The sequence below is a fragment of the Acomys russatus genome, chromosome 10 (assembly GCF_903995435.1).
Source record: "Acomys russatus chromosome 10, mAcoRus1.1, whole genome shotgun sequence".
In the NCBI taxonomy this organism is placed as follows: Eukaryota; Metazoa; Chordata; class Mammalia; order Rodentia; family Muridae; genus Acomys; species Acomys russatus.
The window spans coordinates 28,186,407-28,210,726 of NC_067146.1; the positions used below are offsets into that span (position 1 = coordinate 28,186,407).

At 35.4% G+C, this 24,320-nt stretch overlaps 1 protein-coding gene across 1 annotated transcript in view; it reads left to right on the forward strand.

Moving 5' to 3' along the window:
- Nucleotides 1-24,320, forward strand: part of Thsd7a (thrombospondin type 1 domain containing 7A) — a 352,216-nt gene that overhangs the window by 245,986 nt on the left and 81,910 nt on the right. The window contains exon 7 of the mRNA XM_051151923.1: nucleotides 21,504-21,698. Within this exon, the coding sequence (XP_051007880.1) occupies nucleotides 21,504-21,698 (195 nt within the window). The remainder of the gene's footprint in view (nucleotides 1-21,503; nucleotides 21,699-24,320) is intronic.

Here is a 24,320-nt window from a genome sequence, read left to right on the forward strand (position 1 = left end):
CCTAAGAATTCATACCCGAGCCATGGGAGCCATTCTTAATCAAACCACCATACCAGCTATATGCTAAACAGAGGGTTAATATCTAGAATATATGAGAACTGAAAACTTTAAGGATCAAGAAATCAAACAATCCAATTTTAAAAGTGCATCATGGAACTAAACACAGAATTTTTGACAGATGAACTAAGTGATGGAAAAATACTTTAGAAATGTGCAACATCCTTAGCTTTAAGGGAAATGCAAACTAAAACTACCTTGAGATTTCATCTTACCTAACTCAACTAAGGCAAAATAAATAAATAAAGACCAATGATGACAAATGTGGGGTGAATGTGGAGAAAAGGGAGCAAGCAGTCACCGCTGGTCAGATGCAAACTGGTGCAGCCACTGTCCACATCAATGTGGAGGTTCTTTAAAATACTGAAAATAGATCTAATACATGCTTCAGCTATACCATTCTTCGGAATAGACCCAACAAACTCAATATCCTACTGGAGAGATACCTGTTCACTCATGCTCATTACTGGAGATGGGAATGGCCTAGATGTCCATCAACTGATGGGTGGATAGTGAACATCCAGGATGTCTATACAGTAGAGTATTATTTGGCTATTAAAAATGATACCATCATTTTAAGTGTTTAATACTGTAGTGAAAATGGATTTCAGAAAAGAAAATCTTTGCAGACAATAAGTAGCTTCCAATAACAAAAATGAGGGCAATGAGAATATAAAATTTTTAAAGAATGCTTTCTCTCTTACTTGAACAACTTTGATATGATCTCGTTCTTATTTTCAATGGTCAAGCTCTAAGCACATCATTTTACATTTTATTTATAATTGTAATGTGACAACCCTTAAAAAATAAGCCAATTTTGAACTTTCAACATTGAAGTAAAAATAAAGCTTAGACTTATATGAACAAAACTAAGAAACATTAAAATAAAATAAAGCCTATAGATGCATGAACAAAATACTGAAAACAGTATGTTTGTATTAACTCTTAGCTATAAACATGAGATTGTATAAAAGTTGTATAAATCAATGCAGTGAATATTTAGTCATGAATATTTTAAGCTATATTGATCTCTGCTAGTTACTGATTAGGCAAAAGTGACCTACTTAAGCTGGGTGCATGCCCGATAGCCTGTGGGGAAACATGCACTTTCCTAAGGAAAGAATGGGAGATATGCTATGATTTATGGGCTTCTGAGAATTATGTCTGAGTCTTAAATGAGGATTTGAGTGTTTTGAATGAGCTCACACTGGTGAATGGCTCTTTACTTCCATTCAGTTTTCACTCTGTATCATAGAAGGCCCTATTATGAAGAATCTTGTCAGGTTAATTTTACTTTCCTTAATTTTAGACGCACTTGTCTGAAATTGGGTCCTAAAATTTTTTTGGAATACTAAAATGTAAAACTAGAAATGTTGATCAACCTTATATCAGAAAGGATTTGCATTTTGAGTATAAAAATCAGATATAATATTTTCCATAGGAAAGCATATTCTGCGTTCTATAAACAACTATCTTTACAATGACTAGTATTTTTCATGTGTCTTTGCTGACACCACTACCACAGAAAGTGCATGGAAAATTATAACATTTATGTATTACATTATAGAATATCTCCAAAACAGAATTTCTGTAAATAAATTTGTTAGTGTTCTATACTCAAGAACAATTTTATCTTTCTTGAAAACAGCTGTGATAAATTCTGCAATTAATCTCCCTTTGTATTGACTACTAAAAATATGAGAATTAAGGTTTTTGAGATGCTTGGAGCAAATACTGAAGGCTTCATTTAAACAAATATTTGATTTAACTTAATTTCTCTATCTTTACTTTCCAAAAGTAGATTTATCACTTGTCTCTTTTTAAGCTAAAGCATATTTGAGCCATATTAAGTCTTATTTTTGAGAAAGCAGATGACCTGTAAACTAATGAATGCACTAAATTCCCTCATATATCTATCAGCCTTACACATTTTGAAAAAAGTCAACACAAATGTATCATTTAAAGGAAATGTCATAATAAAAGTATTATGCTATTATAACAAAACAAAACAAAAACACCTTTAAGCATATGTCTTAGACATTTGAACTCACCTTCTCTAAAATGTCAGTTTTAGAAGTCCCATTGGCCAACTATGAACTTTAAAACCTTTAGTGTTTGTATATAGTTCTTTGAGAGCATGAGGCTATGTGAAAGTATGTTTATGTTGAACTCTTTGAGGGTCTAAGAGAATTGAAAGTGATTTGTAAGATTGCTTGTAGTAAGATGAAAAGGACAGCTCAGGCTGAGGACTATTTTCCAAGTCTTTGTACATGTGGGAAGATATGTTCAAGAGTTCGAAAAATCTAAATGTATAGTAACTTTCTCTGTTCCCTGCACCAGGTTCGTTGGTCATGTTTTGAACATTCTGTAATAGGATCACAGGAATATTAAATGATGGCATTTGAAGAGCAATATCTGTCAGTAACCATTTTCTAAATAGCACAGTCAGCATTCTTATTCCCTATAAAAATCTTTGAGCATATTTGTTGACTGGTGGTGGTCTGCATATTGATTCCTGCTGTTTCCATGATTAAGATTGATCCTCCATCCTACTGAGACCTTTACCTGTCATCAGACTTACTTTTTCTCTTATGCCAAAATAATATTTGATTGTATTATGTACAGAAGAAGTCATCTGTGAGGATGCATGATCGATATGCTTATGGACACCGATTTTACAGACTTACCAGGGACTACACTGGTGAATGAAAACTGGGGGGAAGATCATGTCAGAATTTGAAAGTTTAAAATAAAATTGCCACTGTTTCCCTGAACTTAATGTGCTCTGTCTACTTCTAAGATATTATATATTCATACATGAATGTGATTCAATCAACAAACATTTACAAGTATTTATTATTTGCAGCATATTATAGTATGTACAAAGATCTTTGTGTTATTGCTGTGACAAAGGACTTTAAGAATTAAAAAGGGAAAACCTGATGAATAAAAGCATATAAACAACACTGAATAAAATTAACTGAAAATAAACTACACATAATGAATCTTAAGTGAGCCATATTACCAATAACAAATAACTGTTATTTGCAGGTATTCTGTGCTATGTTCAGCTATTACATCATTACATCAATCATATTCCATTATACAAGAAATAGATTTATGAAATTAACAAGCATAAACATTGTACAGATAGAAAATAATTTAAAAACACTCAGTTCTATTGGCTCTCATGCCTGCAGCTTCTTAGAGAGCACACTCTAACCGTTACTCATTTTCCAAGTTAGAGATACCCTCCAAGTATGGTGTTCAGGATTTTTTGACATTTGATCCATATGGAGCAGTAGGCTAATAATGTAGTAAGTTAAAAAGTAAGAGAAAGGAAGCCGTAAAAAAGCCCAAAGACGCAAACTGAAAGGGCAAAAGAATATAAATCCCTATAGATTCTGAAGAATTGAATATACTTAGATGTCCACGCTACATCAGAAAGAAAGGTTAGAGAAAAGAAAAATAGAAAGAGAAATCCCTGAGTCTAACCTCCTATACCTTGTTCTTTCCCTGATCAAGACCATCAACCACTGTTAACCAATCCCCCATGCCCCAATCACAAAAAAAACAAAAACAAAAACAAAAACAAAAAAAACCATAACTCATTGAATGATAAAAAACCACGCACCCCAAGTTTTGGGAAATGAGATGTTGTTCTCTTAAATTGGTTCCTGCTGATTTGGGATGTAATTTTCCTTTTGGGGGGGCCCAATAAATTTGGGCAAATGGCCAAGTCTTAAGAAAACTAGCTGTAAATTTCTGTATAGACTCTAAATGCTATGAAAATGTAGGCTTAAATGAAGTCCTCCCTGGGACAATTTGAAAAACTGGATCACTTGGGGACAGCAGCTTTGAAGCTGTCCTGGAAGCAAGTTGTGAAGAAACAGTAATTAAGTCATCGTTAGGTTGGATGGAGCAGGATGCTCATCTCAGCATTCTTGAGAGTGAATCTTGTCAGGGATGCTTCAACTTCATTGGTGTCTGGTCCTTTTGTTCTGTAAACATATAAGCTCTCACACATAATATGCATTTCTGTAATAGCATATATATGGAATAGTCAGTGTACACAATTTAGCTGGAAATGGTTCTTTGTTCTTTGTTTGAGCAGCTGAAAGACATCTGTCATTCTTTTTTAGCTAGTTTGGACTATATAACAAAACTGTAATATAAATCTCCATTCGTGCCATATAAAAGGATGACATACCATAGAAAGTCATGAGTACTCTGCAGCCAACAAAATGTATTGGCCATGCACAGCTATTCCTGTCTCGGCCTATATCTGAGCTGTTCCCATATAGAGGGATGAGTACACACTCTACCTGCCTTATCCTTTCTCTTCATTTTCTTCTTCCTGTCTCCAGCCAAGGTCTTTAAAGCACCTCCCCTTGTCAAATCAGATTTCCAAACGTTTGGATGGAATACCCAGCCATTCTTCTCTGTAGAAAGAAATCCAAAACCTCCTCCCCATGCATCACATTTCCCTGTCGTTCATTCTGAGGTGATCACATGTACATGCCGATCTAACTCATCAGTCCTCTCTAAATTTCCGTGCGTTTCAGCAGCTGTTCTACTTGTCTCATTGACACTTTAAAATTTTTAAAGTAAACAAAGCACCATTTAATCTATTCCTGGGAGACTCCGTATTTTCCTTCTGGTCTATGAGCATTATTTTTTAAAGTCCTGTTGTGTTTCTCTACAACTGCTTCTTCTGTACGATTGTAAGATGTATCTGTAACATTTTTAATGCCAAAATGTCCAAAAAATGTCTTATTCTAATGGATACATATGTTCAAGCATCATCCACTTTGATCTGTAAAGGAATTTCCAAATAACCTTGCTCCAACCTCTAACCAATATGTAATCTCAGAGTCGTCCTTCTCAGAATGCAAGGCAAATGCCCATTGGAATTCTGAATATGATTCTATATATTTTAGTTCTTTAAATTCTTCAATATGAAGCATATAAGCTATTGCATGACCTTTCTCCAAGGCAACATTAAATAGAATCTGTATTTTTAATTTAGCGTATAGACCTTCACCTAGTAATTGATCCTTGACATTCTTCCAGATTCACCCTAAATTCCTGTTGCTGAATGTCATGTCGTCTTTTTAATAATTCTATAATTTACCAAGTTCAGTTTGTGCTGCCCATATAATCCTGGGTATAGGGTCATCCACTGCAGCATAGTATGCCTACCAGTGGCCACACATACAAAAAAAATTGACCTTTCTCCTCAAGAAGCCATCAACAATCCATAGCTCCTCAGTTGTGATGGAGGCTTGTAACCCACTTCCCTTTCTATGCTTACACACTGGCCAGCTCGATCTTGTGCAGACAACCACATCCACTATGTGTTCATGAGTGCCATGGCTTCGTTGTGTTCAGGAAATACTGTTTTTCTCCATCACTGCCTTACATATGCCTTATAATCTTTCCACCCTCTGTTCCACAGTAGTCCTTGAACCATAGTGTATTGTGTGTGTGTGCATGCACGCACCTGTGCATTTGTGTATATGCATGTGTATGTTGTGACCATCTCATTTGTAGCTGAGAACTCCACAGAATATTCATTTTCCTTTGAACAGTTTGAGTCATTATCAAATAATGTATGAGAGTTCCACTAATCTGTGGGTACAGATATATAAATTTTGAGGTCAATTTAATATTATGTACATTTAGCAAAATAAGATTAGTTTTATAAGATTAGCCCACCCCTGGTGCCTGTGAGCTATCCATGGGCTTTTGGCCAATTTTCCAGTAGCAAGCATACTTTTTGTCCTGCAGCACAGTGCTTAAGTCTAATCGTACAATGATTAGTTACCCCCATAAGAGCTGTGCTCCTGCTACATCAATGGGCAAATCATACCTCATCAGGGGTGTTAGCTAATTTTTGTCAACATGTAACAAACTGGAAAGAGAAACCTTCATTGGGGCATCGCTTCCATCTGAACGGCCTGTGGTCATGTCTGTGGTCACGTCTTTTTTTGATTCATGATTGATGTGGTGTGCAGTCCCATGCCTGGAAAGGTGATTCTAGGTTGCATTAGAAGGTAGGCTGAGCAAGCCTCCAAGATCAATAACATTCCTGCATGGCCTCTGCTTCAGCTCCTGCCTGCAGGGAGTTGCCTCAAAGTCCATCTTTGGATTCCTTCAGTGGTGGATGTAACCTGTAAGCCAAATAAACCCTCATTCCCCATGCTACTTTGGTCATGGTGTTTATCTATATGAAAGCAGAACAAACTATCCAGGTGCCTGAGACTCAGACCAGAGAGAGCCTTTTAGCACTGGGCGAATACTTTACATTAGATGTGGTTCACTAGAGGGTTGCAGTAAAGAATTAAATGACAGAAATTATCTCTAAAATTATAGTTTTCTGTTGAGTAGAAAACTCAACCAAATATTAATAATAGCCACATTTAAGTAACATGAGTTTTTAACTAGTAGCAAACCACATTCTCCATAAGAAACCACTTAATAGGAAAATTCCAAAAAAAACCCATTCCAATACTTTTAGAACCCTTGGGAATGTCAGGTGAGCAATAATTGTCAATGCCTTTACCTTAATCCCTGCCAAGGACCATTGTTCCTGGTTGGCTTGGCTTCTTTAGATTATGCTTTCCCGTACAGTTTCTGTTTGCCTGAGATGAACTTTAAAAACAGACAGTTTTAGTGGAGTGCTCATAAGTTCTCCGTCCTGTAATTCCTCGCTCTTATCATGCCAAGTCCCTACCAGCAGGAGAGGAAACTGAGTAAGAAGCTCCAGGGCATGTAAATCAAGCCTAAGCACTCATCATGATGTAACGATAGCACAATGGCAAGCATTTAACAGGCCTCATTTCCTAATTAGTTTGAATCCTTACTTCAGATTTAAGCATGTGAAACTTCCTGTAACTATTCATTGAGCAGACCCTAATGACTGGATTATTCATGTAACCTTTATGTTATTTAAGCGTACTAATCTATTTAATTTTTATTTTAAATGCATGTACAAACTCACATTTTAGTTTAAGTGTTTCTATTTCTGAAAAGCCTTTTATGTCTAATTCAAGTATGAGAACCATTTCTATCTTTTCAGAATGCCATCCAACTCTTTTGAGCTAAAAACAAACGTGCCCTGGCAATAAAATCCTAATTATTGGAGATATAAATTTTACATAAATTATAATTGAGACTTTCAAAGTACATTAAACATATTTCTACTTTAAGTAGAAATGGGGAAAAGTCATTAGGTTTCATGCCAGATGTAGGCAATGGATGCTTTGCCTGTAAACCTTAACTTATTTTTTTGTTTTGTTTTGTTTTGTTTTGGGGGGGTTGTTGTTTTTGTTTTGTTTTGTTTTTATTTTTTGGGGTTTTAATTTTTTTTTTAATTTATTCTTGTTACATCTCAATGGTTATCCCATCCCTTGTATCCTCCCATTCTTCCCTCCCTCCCATTTGCCCCTTATTCCCCTCCCCTATGACTTAACTTGTAAAGGAGTTGGAGAAAATAAAGTAGAGTAGTTGAAGGAATGAGTCACAATATTCTCATTATTATATCATTTTTTCCAATAATTTCAATGCCCTGATATTCAGAATATACAATTATACTTCCTCTCAATGAATAATTTAATTTTGTCATCCTCTAAAGCTTCATAAATTGAAGACATTTCCTAAGTAAGATAAACCAATTAAATTTATTTAACAGCCACTATATTGGATGAGTTTGGTGATGTGTATTCTGAGATATACCTGCATTTCTGAGGTCCCTGAAACATTAGCTCATTGGTACTATACAATACAATGCACCCTGATAGTAATCCTTAAGATAATAATTTTCTAAGTGAAAAGTGCTACTACTGGGTTCATATGCTCACCATATCCTACCATCATCTGGGGTGTGACTTGGGCATTTTTTCTTTTGTTATTATAGGCTTCACTTTTTAATTATTAAGCTAAATAGACACTTGCATCTTTTCTTTCTTCATTTTCTCTATAGTAAAATATTCCAACTGAAACTCATACAGTAGTCAAATAAGTCTAACACATTTCTTATGCAAAGAAAGGCTATATTATTAGTCAAACCCATGCTCAATTTCAATTTATATAAATAATATCAATATAATTGCTGTATCTGCCTCATAGAGTTATTGGAAAATTATGTCAGTTAAAAGACACAACACACTTAGTGCCAAGCACATAGTAGTAAAAATACATGTCAGTGGTTATTAGTTGTATATTATGGTTTATGTTTATTTCTAGACTGGACATGAACAGAGCATGGTAATTATAAATGAGCATGGTATTTCTTTATACTTTGGACTCTAGAATTTAAGCTTAAGTGTGATATTCTATGACTACATACCAGCGTTCTCATATTTGGGCAATTATTATCCTTTCCTGTGACTTCCCAATAACTTAATTTACCTAAAAATCCTACCTCTCCAAACCCTATTTTGTCATTCTGTGCATTTTATCTCAGCCATCCCTGACTGGATTTTTAAGTCCATCCAAATCCAAGTGCAGTATCTTATTATTCCTACCCTCAGGATAAAAACTTCAAAAGTATTAACATATTATCTCTGGAGCTCATTCTGCCTACATATTCTCTCTGCGTTTGATCACATAAGCTGTCTCTGGCCTCCAGTCCATCAATTTCAGGTGCACATAAGCCAAACAGCTCTTAAGATTTCTCTAGGTCATTGTGGTTTTGAGTTTTTTAATGGTTTTGAAGAGCAATATCACGGTACACAATGCTGGAGGATATAGTTATACAGCTGCACACGTTCAAATTGATTTGAAGTTATCTTCACTGCTTGGCAATTACCACACAATTGAGGATGGAAGTGCTGCTAGTTTGAAAGTGGATGTGATAAGGAATTCTCCAGCATCTCACTCATCTGTTAGCAAGACTATTCACATATGAACTCGATTTCTCTTTTCTTGACTCTCATATTTAGTTATGATAATTAACATTTATCTCCTCATGCACCAATGGCCCAGGGCCTTCCTAGAGCTTATTTACCTTATGACTGCCTTTGTTCTGAACCTGTGGCTCATAAGTCTGAAGCAAGCCAGCATATACATGCCAAGTGCTAAAATTAAAATGAAAGATGAGATTACAGGAGGAGATGGCAGCTAACTTAGCCATGGCTTGTAAGTCGGGTTTCTGTTTGGCTTTAACTTTTAACACGAATGCAATATTTCTGTCCATTTCTCAAGCTACAGGGTTGCAAAGAGAACTGCATCAAAGGTCAAATTGCTCCTGAAAACATTACTGAAATGTCAGGGATAATTACATTCCACAAAAGAATAAACTCCTAAAGAAATTAAATATCCATTTGTAAAAAGTTGTCTCTGTGTGGTGATCTCATTTTCCAAAGTCATAGTATTGATGATTTCCAAATTACATTATGCCACATTGAATTGATTCATTTTAAAGGTAGGTCATGCTCTAAAAATATTTCCTTTGGGAAATTATCTAGTGTAAAACTTTGAGTAAAATACATTTATTTGCTTTTCATAACTTTTCTTAAGTGCCTACTAAGTGATTGTACCTAGAGATTGTCTTGTTATGAGTGGAGAGAACATAGACCTTGAATATGAGTAAAATGGGCAGAAATTCCTATGTCTGTCACTCAATATATGGTAATTTGTGAAAAGAAAGACTCTCTTGGAGGCTTTGTTGCACATACTCCAAAATGATTCTCCTATGTTATTTCTCCTGATAGCATTTTACTTCATGGACATAATAAGACTTAAAAAGTGTAATTTTCACCCACAAATAAGTACAATTATATAACCAATATGCTTAGAATAGACAAGTGGGATGGTATAGATCATTCTGGGATGCTGCTTAGAATTTTACTTTCATTCAGATTCAGACTACAGAAGTGTTAAAATTTTCTTACGTTTAAGTGCATGTTTATTTATTTTCTTTTGTCATAACAGTAACTAGTGAATTAAGGAAATTGGACTTGTATAGAGTGATGTAATTTTTCTTGTGATGATTAGTTTTTTTAAATCATGCTCATAACTTTAAAAAATAACTATATCCAGTTTTTTTCATAATAGTGAACAGAGAACAGCTCAGACCACTCAAGTCAGATAAAAATTAGCAACTATTTTTTTAAAGTAAAAATCTCCTTTATCAGCCAGGCGTGGTATAGCACATACCTGTAATCCCAGCACTCAGGAAGGAAGAGACATGCAGATCTCTGTGAGTTTGAGGCCAGCCTGGTCTTCAAAGCTGAGTCTAGGACAGCCAAGGCTACACAGATAAACCCTGTCTCAAAAAACAACACAACACAACAAAATAAAATTTTTCTTTATCTGTGTAAGTCAGCACATGCAAGAAACTAGGATTACCATAAGAATATCATAAAATGCTTTAGTAGTTTTAATTATACTGTCTAAAACTTAGAATTCATTATCTTCTGTAAGAGCAAAATCTCCCTCTAAGGTATACCTTTATTTGCTTTTAGATTTAGAGTGAAACTATATTTAGAGTTTTTTTTTTTTATCTAAATGGTGTGTGTGTGTGTGTGTGTGTGTGTGTGTGTGTGTGTGTGTGTGTGTGTGTGTGTGTATTCACAGGGCAGCATTTGAATTGTAGTGATTCAAGACTAAATCATGTTTCTAACACCCACTAAAGTACTTTATAATATAAACGATATTTCTTCCAAATTTCCCTATTACGATGCTACTGTTCTTAAACCTCATTATAGTTTCTATCCACAGACCATCAAATAGAAGTCTAGACTGTTTTACTCGTGTCTCTGTTGAGTGTCTCTTTAATTTGGGGCTTCAGATGAACAGTAAAAAGGGTTATAATTTGAACCATTAGTACATGAGCTATTATTAAGGGACACAACTTTCTGAAAGCTGTTCTCTTTCACAATAGAAATTACAAGTGGGTTAAAAAGTGTCAGTTCATATAAATAATAATTAATATTTATAAAAATATTCTGATACATTAAAAAATAATACTAAATAAGCACAAGCAGTTCAGTAATTTAGATAGAAAGGTACTCCAAAAAAAACCATGAGAATTTTCAGAAAGCAAGGTTGGGTTTTCTATGAAAACATTCATATATCTATACAGAAAGACTTGAATCATATTCCCTTAACGTGGCTTCTCTCGGGTAATTGTCATAGCAATGAAGGCATGCACAAAGACCAATTCATGAAATATTCCTTCGTTTCTACAATTTCATTTTTCCTTATAATTCTTTCCAATATACACTAGCAACCATTGAACCATAGCTATAAAGATTGAAGAGACACACTGCAACTGATCGGCTATGGCTCTCAGCCTAGTTTTTAGATTTCAACTTTTTAGTGTTTCACATGAGGTCACAAAAGACAAAGAAGACAGTTTTAGAGATGTTTAACAAGAGTGATTAATTCTTAGAATTCTGCTTGCAAGCCTTTTTGAGAAGAGCAGTCTTCTGCATTTCTACTGCATTCTTTCTTGTTTTTCATCAAAAAGGGTCTCTTACCATACAATACAGCTCAGATTCCACTGTTTTTTCCCATTTTTTTCTATGAACTCTGCCATGTCTATTCAGACTCCATTAATTCAAGATCTTTTTCTTAATCAGCATGCCCAAATTTTATATTGTGTTAATAGGTATATCTTCATGTTATTTGTGTAACTCTAAGGTACTTGATCTTCTTATGAATTTTGGCAAGATCACATAGTTCTATCTTTTATATATAACTTGTTATACCATAGATTTTTTTATGCATTTTAAGTTTTCAAAAACAATCTCTGTAGTGCCTGATCTGATAAGGTAATACACACTTTTAATCCTAGTTTGTGACCAGCCTGATCTACAAGACATTTTCAGAAACCTTGTCTCAAAAATAAACAAAAATTCTGTAGCATTTCCCATGTATAGAGGAATATAATATATATTATATATGATTTTCCATATATATAATTATAATAACTTTTTATTTTTGAAGCCATATAAGGTAGGAAGAAATTCAGAAAATAAAGATATAATAACTATTTAAGAAAGAATATTTGCAAATCAAAATTGGTCTTGAAAACTTAGCATAACCTACAGTATGACTTTCAGCCAGTGATGGGTTAGTAAGACATGAACTCAGAGGCTTAGTGTTTATGTATTCAACACTATAAATAAACTAATTAATATGTATAAAAATAAAAATGTTTAATAAAAAAGAAAGAAAGAAAAGATAATTATACCACAATTCTAAATCATTTCCAAAAACGACTATACCATTTAATAATTGTATAACAAATTAGCATTTCTTCATCTACTTACCATTTTATTATTTGAGCAATGGAAAAAATACCTGAATGAGCAAGCTTATGCTGTATAGAATACAATGGTAATGACCAGTAATGTAATTTTATACAAGTCTATTTGTTAGTAAAATTACAAAAAAAAAATGATTAGTACATTAGTACAGGTTAATTAGAATACAATAGAGCTAGGAATGGGCCATGTGGGAGGGATGCCATTTCCTCCTCTGACAGGTGATGAAAGTAAACACAGTACTATTACTTCAAACAAGATTTTCCAACCTTGTGGCAGACATTGGGCTTGGCACTTTGTTGATAAAGATGGATATGATAGATATTAATTTACATTCAAAACTTTACATGCACCAAGATAGGAAAGATGTTTTCTTCAAAGTTGCCAAATAGAAATAGCCAAAACACTATGAATGTAACATTTATCTAATTCCTGATTGTTTCATGGTTCTTTTTGCCGTAGGTAGTATATAGTATATATGTGTAATAATTAAAATGTTTATGTAAAAAAATAAATAAATAAATAAAATATGTAATATATACAGCAACAGCCCTGTAAAGTAAATATGATTATTAGCTTCTATTTGAGAACTAGAAAGCTAAGTCTCAGAGTACATAAATAACTTCCCAAAGACACATATTTGGTGTATTGGAAAAACAAAATTTGAATCAGTGCAATTTGTTAGTTTTATTTACTAAATCACAGAAATCTGCAAGATGTAGAAATTAATGTTGTAGTCAATTGCAAGCTGAGTAACTATAAAGTGGAATAAAGTCTTATGAAGAAACTATAGACAGGAAAATATGAATTCTCTTTTCCTCTCTTGGTAATTAGTGCCACTTTGCCATTTTCCTCATTTCTCCTTCCATGGCTCTTGTACCTTGCTGTTTCTCTGTCGCTCTTGCTGCATACAAAATGGCCCCTTTTTACTTCATGCAGTTATTCCAGGTTATGTACTTATATCTGAGCATCTGGAGCTAGGAACCTCAGGTCAGAGACATCATTTGATGTTTGTATTTCTGATTCTGAGTCACCTCATTCAATATGGTGTTTTCTAGTTCCATGACTTTACCTGCAAGTTTTATGATCTCATCTTTCTTTAAGGCTGAGTAATGTTTCATGGTATACAAATACCCATTTTCATTATTCGTTTGTGGGTTAAGGAACATCTAAGTTGTTTCAAGTGTGAATAGACATCAATTAATATGGATGGGCAAGTATCTGTGGCATAGGATATCCAATCCTTCGAGAATACTTGGGTCATATATTAGATTTACTTTTAAATTTTTGAAAATTCTCCACACTGATATCCAGAGGACAGTAATATATAAGTAAAGATGTCTGAAAAAGTTACTGAGCCTCCTACTATTCTACATAAAACTATCTCTAATAATGAAAGTGTTACATGGAATTAAACTTACATAGGTTTTTTTTTTTTTTTTTTTTTTTTTTTTTTTTTTCTTGTTTTCTGTTTTCTTGAGACAGAGTTTCTCTGTGTAGCCTTGGCTGTCCTGGACTCACTTTGTAGACCAGGCTAGCCTCAAACTTACAGAGATATGCTGCCTCTGCCTCCTGAGTGCTAGAATTACAGACATGTGCAACCATGCCCGGCTTAAACTTATATAGTTTAAATATAAATTTTTCATCTGTGCTAGGCCTCACGCATTGTAGATTGTGTAAAACATAAAGCCCAACACCAGACATGAGAAACAACCCTCTTTTGAATTGCTTGACAATGTTCTCCAAAAGACTTCCAGAACATTATACACTATTGCTGTTGCCCTTGGTTGTATCCCAGAAGTTCTAAGAAAAGCCTATTGCTGAAGACACCATGCACATTAGACACAGGACCAAGAGGATGTGAGCTGGATGAGACATAAACGCCTCTTTCTTGAAAACTAGTTTTTATGGTACCAAGAAGGCAGACTGCAAGCTTTCCAAGGAAAGAAGGAACCAATAGTACTACCCAGCTATGATACCAAGGAACTACTACAACAGTGGCCATGGCACAGTAACCCTAAGTGTTAGAGGTTGGTCTGACGTATTTTTACGTTCATTACTGCTTGCTATGTAACCTTGCCTAAAAACTTATTCCTACTTAACCAATAAAAGGCCGACAGAGCTGGGCAGGCAAATGAGATAGGTGTGGCTACAGTTCCAGGCTTTGGGGGACTGGGAGAATCTTGGGAAGGAGACAGAGACAGGATGGAGGAAGAGGAAGAAGGAGAATCACAGTGGTTTAGAAAAAGACCCACACGGGTCCAGAAAAGGAACTCTGAAGTTCCACATGGAAAAAAAAATGAAGAACAATAGCAAGTATTTTAGGATTATGCATGGGAAGTAGCACAGATAATTATTAGAAACAGATGGAATGGGCTAGAAACTGGGAGTTATTCGAGGACAGCTTAGGAGGTAATATCTGCCTTGCCCCAGATAAAGGTTTGTTTTAATTAACTATAACAGGGTTTGTGTTTTCATTGGCTGCTAGCAGGTTAGAAAATACTACTGTGATAATAATTAGCCTAATAATAAACATTTATTAGACCTACTTATAAATTAACAGCAACACTAAGGATGCAATAATGGCATGTATACCCTGGTATCAACCAACAACTCTCTAATTAGATTTAAGGCATGGTCACTAGGAGGAAAATGGTGCTGATAAAGAAAACTTGCCAAACTACTCAGGGATAGTCAAATAATGGAACTTGGAAGAGAAACTAATATCTCCACTTTACTAATCCAGCTTTAAATTTATTCTGAAAATTTATTCTTATATCTACAAATAAGTACAGTCCTCGCCCCTCACCAAGAAAGTTTTTCTTTGCAACACAGGAAAACTATTACAGAAAGCCACAACCAATCAAAATACAATTTTTGTAACCCAGCTACAAATGATACATCTAAAACACAACTTCTTATGGAAGAAGGTGTGGAAAGATTGTAAAAGTCATCTCCTATATGTGTCAGAAACCACATCCATGACATCTTACCTTCATGGCTGCCTAAACCTGAACTGAACAAAGGGAACAACAGCAGCTAACGTGGAAGCAGGAAAGCTTATGTGGGCTCAGTGCTAAACAAAATAATACAGGCAATTAGAGAATACTGAGAGAGAAATAGCCTTTCTCAGAGAAGAACATACCAATTGGCTATCCAATAGTAAATGTCCATTCCTAAAAATAAATACATAAAGCAATACTGCATGGACTTACCAGGTTGTGTTCACATATTATGAAAATGTATTTCAGTGTGTGTGTGTGTGTGTGTGTGTGTGTGTGTGTGTGTGTGTGCAATACAATTCAAGTAAGAGAAGCTATGCATTTGAAAGAGAACAAGGAGGAATATATGGGAGGATTTGGAGGGGAAAAGAAAGAGAGAAATAATGTGATTATAATGTAATCCCAAAAACTAAATTAGACAAAAACTTGAAAAAAATAAAATCATGATATAAATCTGAACATTGAAATACAAATAAAACTAATCTCAACCTTTGTCAGATATAAAGTTATGATTTAGATTTTCTAGAGGCTTAAGGATTTTTTTCTATAAACTTAAGGTTGGATACATTTTAGTCACTGAAAATAAACACAGTAAGAGGACTTTGAATGTCTATGACATTAAAAATGTCACAATCACAGTATGAAAAGAAAAAAATTAAGTGTTAACTTCAGTTAATAGAAATGACGAAAACACTTCCCACTACTTAAAAAGAGGACAGGGCCTTTCAGCCTTCAATTAAAGTAATGTATGTAGAAAGTATACAGTATGAGAATATATAGGGAGAGGTAATCTCCCTCAGGAACAGTCATAGGGGAGGGGAATAATGGGAAAATGGGGGGGGGGAGGAATGGGAGGATACAAGGGATGGGATAAACATTGAGATGTAACAAGAATAAATTAATAATAAAAAAAAGAAAGTATACAGTAAAAAAAAAAAAAATCTACCAAAGTAGTTGACAAATGTCAATGTACCACCAAGTCAAAATGTACAGATCACAAGCATGTTTTGTCAGCTATGATTATTATATCTTGCTTTGTAAGGAACCAAATGACATCCTAGGAATTTAAATTCAAACAACAAAAAAATTCAGGTAAAATTTCATTTAGGCCTCAGCATTCATCATTTATTCATAAGTCATGTTGTTTACTAAACTTTGTTAGCATAGATTCTACCTCAAAAGAACAAATGAAGATAAAGGTCATAATGATCACATGGAAGCCTGGATTAGACACTTGATGACAACCATAGGATGGAACCAAGGAATCAAAGACTCATGACTCCTTTTCTGCTGGTCTTTCATGAAGGAATCAAAACTTGGCCAGGGATTTAAAAGGATAGCAAAATTGAGAAGGGTGACCTAGAGGTTATCATTTTGAGAAACTTAGGACAGAAAGAAAAAATGGAAGAAAAATCACCTAATGTAATATTTAAAGTAAGTTAAGAAATGATATTTAAATGTCAACAGATAAGGATATAAATAGATTAAAAAATAAGGTGAAGATATTTTTCATGTCATGAAATAAAGAAGTTGTCCAGTAAAAATTGTTTAAATATTGAGAACAGATGCAGAGTCCCACAGTCAAATATTAGATGGAGGTTGGGAGTCCTGCAGAGGAGCAGGAGCAAGAAGTGGAGGAGACAGAGTGATTAACGACACCCAGGAACATGGCCCACAGAATCAGCTGACTTGGACTCAAGTGGGCTCAGAGAGATCAGAGATCTTGTATTGTGCTGGTCCAGGATCTCTGCATGTATGTTATAGTTGTGTAGCTTGGAGCTCTTGTGGGATTTCTCACAGAGGAAGTTGAGGCTGTCTCTGACTCTTTGCCCGTCTTTGGGACCCTTTTCCTCCTACTGTGTTGCCTAGTCCCCCAGGGAAGCAAGGGTTACAAAGTATGAAATTGAATTTATACAGTTGCCCTTTCAATTCAAACTCTGATTCTGTTCAAACCAGAAGACAACAAGCATTGTTAAGTCCTAGGACAATATCTCTTGGATTTTATGTGCATGTAAATCACCTGAAGGTCTGTTGTAAATGTATTCTGGTTAAAAGAAAGAGAAGCTGAACTTAGTCCATATGTAAAAGGTCTGTTTCACTTATATAACAGTTTAAGATTCGTTTCTTCGCTTATTCATTTTATACAGAAAATATTAATTTTTATTATGTGTCAGCTATAGGTGGTAAATATAAGGACTCGAACAAGAAAGATGACTATTGAGCCCTGAAGATGACTTAGTGACTAAAGGTACTCTGTGTCAAGTGTGAAGACTTGAGTTTAGTTCTCCATGATCCACATCTAGAAAGGGCAAAGCCAGCTTCAACAAGAATGTATTCTCCACACTCACACCATGCCGTTTCTGCACTCATTCAACCATACACACACACACACAGGAGAAAGACAAGAAGGGATAAGCATTATGATGTTATCTAATCTTAGTAAAAAGCCTAAGTTGCAGTAAATTCTCTCAGAGATTAAAATCAAGATAATAATATACCAGTTATTCTGAAAGTAGATGGTCAATAAAAACTCCTTTAAACTTGAGACTGAAGTTTGGCAGTCATCTGCACAAAGAACAAATTTTTTTCATATAAAGTAGTATTTTTCTATTGTTGTAAAAACACTGTGGCCAAAGCAATTTATGGAGAAGGAGGAGCTTATTCAGGCTTAGGAGTCCATGATGACAGAGCAAAGGCATGGGGGCAGAAGCAGGTAGCTGGGGACTCACTTTTGGAGCATAATCATGCAGAGGAGAGAGTGAACCGCGAATGGTGTGAGTCTTTAAAATCACAAAGCCTATGCCAAGTTACAAACTTCTTCTAGCAAGACCAAGGCTCCTAAACCTCCCAAAGAACATCATTAATTGGAGTACAATATCCCAATGCCTGAGACAATGGGGTTATTTCTCATTCAAACCATAATACAAGTATAACAAAATTGCTTCAACAGTGAGCTCTGCTTGTGGAGAGAAAGGAAAAAATAGCTAGTGTGACTAGCACCTAAGGCTTCCCTGTGCCCAGAGCCTGGAACTGCATGGATATGACCTGCACAGGGTCAAAGCAATACAAATCTTCACACAGGTGGGAGAGCCGGTCAAAGAGGCCCATCCCTCCATGAAGAGCTCTTGGCAATTGGTGGAGAAGGGAATAGGCGTGGATGTTGTACAAATACATTAAATGCATTGTGAAATCCTCAAACTATGTAAATAAAAGCTTCACTGTGAATGCCAAACAGTTATGGGCAAGAGATAAGAGAACCAAGAGACAAAAATCACATCTGACAAGGTAGAGGAAAAGTTCAATACACCCTCCGGAATCATTGGAGATTCTCAAAGTTTCCACCTGAGTCAGTCTGCATGTTGCCTTCAAAGATGAAGGTATGTTGTTTGGGGTGAATTATATGCCTAAGCAAAACATCATGAGTGGACTGGCTGGTCTAGGTAAGAGCCTTGTGAAACATGAGGAAGTTCTTTTGTATATCCCTTTGATTTATATTCTAGCAAACTGAAACCTATTTCTCAAGTCAGGAAGTCCATTGCAATAATATGGTTGGCACGAACGCCCAATTGCTTCAGAATTGTGTTTTTCTCAGCAGAAATAATTGGGGACTATTGGAAAATATTTGGAATTGTCACACTTGTTAACTATAAGCTTCAGTTTCAAAGTGTGATGTCATTTCACAGGACAAGAAGGGGAAAAAGACAGGAAAGATGACAGAGCGATGTTACAATAAAAGACACCCCTCGACCTAAGAAAAAACCCAGTTTAATAGAAAAAAGGAATCATAGTTATGTAAATGATAAAATATTAACTGCCTCATTACATAATAATGATTTTATAACCTACATACCACCTATGTATGTACTTATTAATTAATCAGATTGTCTTAGTGGGATATATGCCAAACCTCACTGCTAGTAAAAGCAGTATTTCAGAAATCAGAGTGATAAAGATAGAATGAACCCTGTTGCCTCAGATGTAATTCTAATGAACCTCTCCTACTAGTGAAGAAGTCTAATGATTTAAGACCTTACAAATAGTGGCTTGTAGGCTCATTTTTCTTATCCAATATATTTTATTAACAACTTATTAACTGAGCGTATGTCACTTACAACCCGAACAACCAAAACAAAAAGAAATAAGGATTAAGGAACACAACAACAAAACCGTAAGGATATCAGTTCCGAGGATCAATTCTCCTGGTGTAATCAGGAAGATTTCTTCTAATAGAACCTGGAGTAACCAGAACCCGGAATCTCAGCAGGACCCAGAGCCCCGAAACCTTCCCTCGAGTGGTTTTCTCTAGGAGTGTCTCGAAGTGGAGCGATGAACAGCCAAAACTATCCCATGCCTACAAAAGTCCACCTCCAGTTCTGGGCTCATTTATGTATCTCCTCCCAGAGTCTGTTCACTGGATCTTTTCAGCTGGCAACAATCAAGCTCCCCACATGAGGTGGTTGGTCTTCTAGTGGATTAACATCACCTGTTCTCTCACAAGACCATTCTGATCCAGCACTTGGGATCCTAAAAAACAGGTTTATCTCTCCTTCAGTGGCTATTAACACACAAATGTGCTTCTAACTAGTACTTATTAACATGTTTGCACATTTTCAATTTACTTCTGGTTTTCTGTCTCATTTTTCAAATATGTGACTAAAGGATACCCTTAACTTTAACCCAGAGAAAATGAGCTTGGCTGTGTGTGTGTGTGTGTGTGTGTGTGTGTGTGTGTGTGTGTGTGTGTGTGAGTGTGTGTGTTTGTAATGGTTGTCAAGAATGGAATTGTCAGTAGCCTTCCTCCAAAAATGTCTAATGCAACACTCATGATTTTTATGAAGTCATCCAGGATTGTTGATATATTCTATGGCAACCTGCAGAAAGATTTGTAACTCAAGGGCACAGTTTGTAGCCAAGTCACACATACACCACTTGTATCACACTTCTCCCTTTACCCCATTCTCAGCACCTTGTTTGTCATTAACAGTGACACTCTCCTTTTCACTGGCCTTTTGTTTATCTCAGTTCATTCATTCATCAGATATTAATCTAATATTGTTTTACTTATTTTTCTCATTTCTGTGACAAAATACCTCCTGATAGGACAACTTGAAGGGAGGACTGTTTGGGCTCACAGTTTTAAGGAGGATTTAAATCCATGCCCCTTGGTTCCATTGATTCAGAGCTGATGGAAAGGCTGAATACTGTGGTAGAATGAGGAAGGGTATGTTCACTTTATGGTGGACAGAAATCAGAGAAGATCTGCAGATAGCATGCAGCTCCAATGATATGCGGCTCATTAGGTCACAAGTTCCTCAAGCCTGGTACCAACTCCTGAAGTAGCTCCCCTGCTGGGAACTAATTAGTCAGTCGTAAGTCTACGGGAAACATTTCATTTTCTAACTACAAGTCTGTTTTAGTAGCGTCTAAAGATTTGGGGCACAGAGAGAGTGTTTTTATACTGCAAAGCACACCGCTCTTCACCTGAGACCCATACAAGCTCCTGATGATTTAGAGACTCTTTAGTGACATCTTCTGACTTCTGTACATGCTCTGTCTGTCTTATCTCTATTCTCCTTTCCGCATTGGCCATCTTAGGCACTGGCACGGTGACTCTCTTCTACCATGTACATTTCCTAGCTACTTCCAATGGGAAAAAAATGATTTTTAATAAAGAGAAAAATGGATAGTTGTATAAAAGCACCTCCTCTGACAGATACGATAGATGCGAGTTTGTTCATGAAACCATTGACACATGGTATAGATATCTACCACTGTTTGTAAATCATAGTCCACAATTCAAAAAGAAATAATGAGGCCAACATAATTTCATGATGCTCCTCATTGCACATTAATATTTTATTTGTAAAAATCACTTATGGGAAGGTAATGCAGAGTAAAAATACTTTCAGTAATATGTTTAATTTCTTTGTCTATGCTTCTGATAATTTAAAAGACATCATTTATCTAGGGATTTATGTGACTGTTTCTGTTTGTGTTTTTCTCATATACTTTGAATATTTCACCATGACAACCATGTCCTGCAACTAAAAACTTGATTTTTAGTTAAGTGTTAATGGGAACTAGTCTAATATATCTGGACCCTGTCTTGTTTCAATCATTTTACATGGACTTAATAACAATAAACGGTTGGTGGCCATGTCTTTCCCAGGAGAAGAAGTGGACAGACAGCTATGCAGAGATGCAATCTTTCCCATTCCTGTGGCCTGTGATGCCCCATGCCCAAAGGACTGTGTGCTCAGTGCATGGTCTACATGGTCCTCCTGTTCACATACCTGCTCTGGGAAAACAACAGAAGGGAAACAGATCCGAGCTCGGTCCATTCTGGCATATGCAGGTGAAGAAGGTAAGGGCTCCAGGTTCAGATATGACTGTTTTCTGGACATTGGTGGCTATTTAATTTGTATAGATCTATAAGACATCATTCTACGGAAATGAGCTGACTGAAATCCAGTAATGAATGACATTTAATATCTCTGCATATGGTTTGGTGCTATTCTTAATAATTTCTCTTGAAAATAGATTTTTTTTAATAAAGGACAAAAGATTTTTAAAGTATTTTCTCTTTTTCCCATTCATCTAATAATTTGGGTTCTTTCTACTCCAAAGTATACAAAGGAAAAAACAACACTAAGAAATGAGTTCTAAAACTCCAAGCATTTCATTGTTTTTCATCTATTTCAATGGGTGGTTTTATCCCTTGACAGTCTACTATCTTATAAAATTATCACATATGTATAATAAAGCTCATTTTAAGTTTTAGCATGGATATTGCTTGCCTGAACATTTTGTGTGTTTTCTACCATGTGTATACTTGAGCACTGGCCCTGAGACCCATGGGACTCAAACATGGATTCACCCTAAGGGTGAATATGGCACCTTACCCACAATCTTTATTGCTAAGAAATACAAGGAAGTGATTGCCTCTGAGATGTTCTCCAAATGCTAACTTGTAATCTGTTTGACTGAGTGAGACAATGTTAAACTCTTGTCTTTCTGGAAAATAACAGAGGAGTGGAGAAGCACAGGAGTCAAATTCTTTCACTGAGGAATATTATCTTTCAGGAATGTAGGTGTGGCCACTGCAGCACCCCACTTTAAACCACCCTTATTCACATTAGGGCTGAGAGATCACAATTTCTCTTTATACTTAGCATACATAGCTATTAATCCCTGAGAATAATTTATTTTGATTGACTATATGTCACTTGTTCTTTTTTTTCTATTTTCAAGTGTTTTGTTCATAGTAGCTCAGAATCTCACTTATTCATATGTACTATTATTTTATATAATAACTATGCATATTTAATTACTTTGGCTTTAATACACAAATATAACATCGTATATAATAGTAACTACTCTTAGAGAAATTTTATAATTTTTATAGAGCCCTCAAATATTCTCCTCTACAAATATAACTGACAGGAAAACAGAAAACTTTTATTTTAGAAAAAGTATAAATTTTGGAGAAAAAATTACTTGTGTGTGTTCTCAAAAACAATTCCAGCTTGAATAGACTGCCTTCAGACTTCAAACTCTATCAGCTCATATTATGTCTTGAATTTCATTAAAATTAGATCTACGTTCACCCTGCTTCCTATAAACCTATTACACTCTGCAGACATTTGCCATGTGACTAGTAATGAGTGACTTTTCACCCCCTGAGTCACAAAGCAAGGATTTTGCTGTGTCTGCAAAACTGCAACAGATCATTACGTCTATAGATGAGACACCTCACACTGAAAGGTCTTGAAGTTTTAAAGGCAGAAATTCATGTTTAGTATTTCATACATATCACCCACTTAATTTGAAAGAGTAGGACTTCAATAATTTCTAATTAAGTCTAGTAGGTGCATCGTAAGCCAGACTTCCTGGGAGGCGGAAGTTGTCTGTGTAGTAGGCCGTAAGAGCATGGATCGAAACAAGTGGTAAGCAGAGTGGGATTTCTGTAAATAAATGTCTTGCTATCTGTCTCTGTCAATGACATTTACAAAAAACAAAATAATTTTGAGACACTTAATGAAGAACTCATCTGCAAAATAAATTTCTTTAATACCTGTTATTTGCTGGGTATGAAAACATTTTATTTTATGGGAAATTAGAAGATTATAATATCGAGCTTTAAAAAAATGCCTTTATTTTCTTTTTGAGAGAACAACATCTATAAGAAGTCTTAAATTATGTTTTTTATTGATGATATGATATTTCATATAAGTAGGTATTTTATTAGTCTACAAAAATTAAATCTTGGAATGTGTCACAGATTAATTTTATGGAAATGCTGTGATAACTTTATAGGAAAACACAGAATAAAATTGGTATGTAGTATTTAGTGATAGGATTACATAATTTTCTTTAAAAAATCAATTTGCATAGATGGGGTAGTCTCTGTAATGTAGCAGCAAGAAATCAGGTGTGTGTGCTAGGGATCGAACACAGCTTTTTGCTCTGCCTATCAGCTATATCTCCAGTCCTAGATCTTAGTTTCTAATTCTATTTACCATAGCCGTAAGTGTTACTTAAAATCTAGGCCAGAGGGTTGTCTTACTCCCAAGGAATATGAACAACACAACAAAATAGAAGCCTTCAGAAGGAAAATTATGTTTCTTGACTTGTCACATTTGAATAGTTAGGATACTCCTAACTTAAATAGATTACGTTCAGAACAAAGAGAAACATGATGTAGGGAAATGGTAGTAAATGTGGCTACACCAAAGCCTAACTTTTAGCCATTTCTTTCTGGTTATTAACATAAATGAGGGCTAAATAGGGAAAGAGTTGTGGTGGGGCAAGTGGTCCACATAGTTAACCCTTAGGCCAGTCTGTGATCTGGCTTATGATGATCCTGGGCTGTGATGGCAAGATCCTTCCAAAGCCCTTAATTTGAGAATGCCCACCACTGTCCCCATCCCGAGATGAGTGCCAGATATGGAGTATAATTGCTTCCAGTTAGGGAGAGAAAGTTCTG